This window comes from Palaemon carinicauda, chromosome 9 (assembly GCF_036898095.1).
Source record: "Palaemon carinicauda isolate YSFRI2023 chromosome 9, ASM3689809v2, whole genome shotgun sequence".
NCBI lineage: Eukaryota > Metazoa > Arthropoda > Malacostraca > Decapoda > Palaemonidae > Palaemon > Palaemon carinicauda.
Window position 1 is genome coordinate 158,918,271 of NC_090733.1, and position 2,874 is coordinate 158,921,144.

General features: G+C 34.6%; 2 protein-coding genes across 2 annotated transcripts in view; both read right to left on the reverse strand.

The window, feature by feature from the left end:
• The window catches only part of LOC137647307 (uncharacterized), a 31,325-nt gene extending 30,288 nt beyond the window's left edge, over nt 1-1,037 (reverse strand). Inside the window, exon 1 of the mRNA XM_068380702.1 lies at nt 946-1,037. The gene's annotated coding sequence lies outside the window, so the exon portion shown is untranslated. The remainder of the gene's footprint in view (nt 1-945) is intronic.
• Nucleotides 1,038-2,046: 1,009 nt separating this feature from the next.
• Nucleotides 2,047-2,394, reverse strand: LOC137646724 (uncharacterized). The gene has a single exon (XM_068379831.1). It carries the CDS (start codon nt 2,392-2,394, stop codon nt 2,047-2,049), a length of 348 nt encoding a protein of 115 aa, XP_068235932.1.
• Nucleotides 2,395-2,874: the final 480 nt, after the last annotated feature.

Genomic DNA, 2,874 nt, shown 5'->3' on the forward strand with positions numbered 1-2,874 from the left:
AGGAACGTCTGAATTTGTTTTTTTCGATTCTCAAATTAAAACAATTTAAATGCGTTCACCTTGGAAATATGTTAATCGTGGATACTTCTTATAGACTTTTTTTTTTTCACAGTATATACATTCTATATATATATATATATATATATATATATATATATATATATATATATATATATATATATATATATATATATATATATATATATAGAGAGAGAGAGAGAGAGAGAGAGAGAGAGAGAGAGAGAGAGAGAGAGAGAGAGAGAGAGAGAGAGAGAGAGAGAGAGAGAATGACAAGTTGTGTATAGCTTCAGTTTTGTGGGAAAGTATTATGATCAAGCGGTGGATAATTGCACATATTGTTCAGGATCTATAAACTGTAAGACACGCCTTATGAAAATCGTAACAACTATAATGATTGAACAAAATCTAATCACAAATGCATCGAAAGACTGCTGTTTGTACCCAAATCTAACCAAGCGTTATGCAGCAATCTTTATAAACGGCAAAAGTTGTTAATTTGGTTAAATTTGACTCTATTTTTCTTCTAACATTTGCCATGGAAGTAAATTATATTAAAGCGTGTGATTCTAAGTTTACAAAGATATTTTTTTAGGTCTAATATTCACACGAACTCACTGATCGTACCCTGTATGTATGACAGACAATTCAGTTCACAGATATCATTAATGAACCTGTAAGTAAGTACAGCATCGAAAACCAGAAGTCTTAACGCATCACCCGTATAGCAAATCTCATGACCTTCAAAGGTACGGAGCAACAACAACAGCCTACTTGCAAGTGACTCGCGATTAGAAAAAAATAGACTGGTGATTTGATGGTAGTCCTGCAGGCATCGAATCAAATGTGTTGTAATTATCCACCAGATGCGTATTTTAATTATAGTAATAGGAAAACAATTTTAATACACATCTAAAAAACAAATACCTTTTAAACGATACGAATAAGCTCTCAAGACGATAACGACCAGCAAATTATTGCCTTGTGCCGAGAGATGTCTGTAGTGTACTGTAAATGTACCAGGCTTTCTTGAGTGAGTGGGATCCTTGTCTACTCTTGCCAGATGCACGATTGATGAAGGATGTCGGTAGTTGGAACTTTCTGAAGTTCACAATTCTTATGTGAATAACTTACTTGTTACAGTGATAGTAACAATAATATTATTGTTGCAATGCTATCAATTTAATAGCTATCACTTTCAGGTTCAAAGAAATCGTCCCGGAGTTGATGCGTTCCTTTGTTGTTTGTGTTGTTTATAATAATAATAAAAAAAAACAGTAAATATTGGAAAAAGATGTGTTCATGATTTTAAGATTGCTTCTTTTAGAAATTTACCTAGGCCTACTGCTGATTCTCCTCTCGTCTTTTGACCTACTTTAGCATTAATGATATCTCCTAAAACAAATGTAAATTATTGAGTCTTATGTTTTCTGTATAGAGATCAGATCTGCACAGAAAGCTTCTATTTTTTTCCTCCGTATGGGATGTTGTACATGCATATGTTTGAATAATATTTAGTGTATTCTTATTTAGTTTGATATATAATCTTGAAATTCTATCAGTAGGACTATAAAATTCTTCTGTTACCTGTAACATTTTTGCTAATAAGAAAATCCACTTCATTTTCTTTGTTCCTTTCATGTCCTCTGAAGCAAGATATATGGCCTCTTTTAACTATATAAGATTCTTTTAACTATATAAGATTCTCCAGTTCTTCTAATTTAACTTCTTTGTCAGTGTCTTCAGCTTTTCCCATTTTTTATATGGGGTCGTTGTTTCTATTCAGCCTTATCCATCTTCCCCTGCCCTGTACATCTTGTTCTCTTGGACCTTTTCCTTCATGTTATTCAATAATTTATCTTTCCACCTGAACTTTGTCCTTCCCATCCTTCTTCTGCCCTTCACCTCCATGTTTATAACCCTTTTACATACGTGTTCATCTTCTCTCCTCGTGACATGACCAAACCATTTCAGTCTTCTTTCCTGAGCTTTCTTTGAAACCTATAATACTTTGTCCCCCTGGTAAACTCATTCCGGATCGTATTTTTTTCTTTTTGTGATACTACACATCCTTCTCAGCATTCTCGTCTCGTCCACTTCCATTTTCTTTCTTGCTCTTTCTTTATTGACCAAGTCACTTCTCCATAGAGCATGGATGGTCTTACAACGCTTTTTATGAAACTTTCCTTTAACCTTTACACTAATTCTCCTATCACAAAGTATCCCTGATGACTTTCTCCAATTCATTAATACACACTGAATTCTATGACTGACTTCTGCATCAAGGTTTTCATTTTCGCTCATAATAGAACCAAGATATTTGGATGAGCTAACCCTTTTTTGTCTTCTTGGCCTAATTTCACTGTTCCCTGCCATTCCTCTCCACCTGTCCACATAATATTCTATCTTTATTTTTTTCTGCTAATTTTTAAGTCTTTACTCTCAAGTTCTTAATTGGACATCTTCTCTTGTCAGTTCAATCAGCACAATGTCATCAGCAAACATTGCACTCCAATGCACCTCTTCTCTAACTTCCGATGTTATAACATCCATCACAATATCAAACACATAGGGACTAAAGGCTAAACCCTGGTGGAGACCAACTTTCACCATAAACTTCTCTGTAGTTCCAACAGTGCTTCTTGATTATGTGGTTGCCTCTGCAACCATCTCTTTCATTAGTCTGACATACTTTTCAGAAACTTTGCTTTCGCAAGCACCTCAACACTTCCTACCTAGGTACCCTATCATACTCTTTTTCCATATCAATAAACATCACATGTAGTCCTCTCTGTTTCTCTCTTTATTTCTCTACTGTCTGCCTCAGTGCAAATATGGCATCAACTGTGCTCTTTC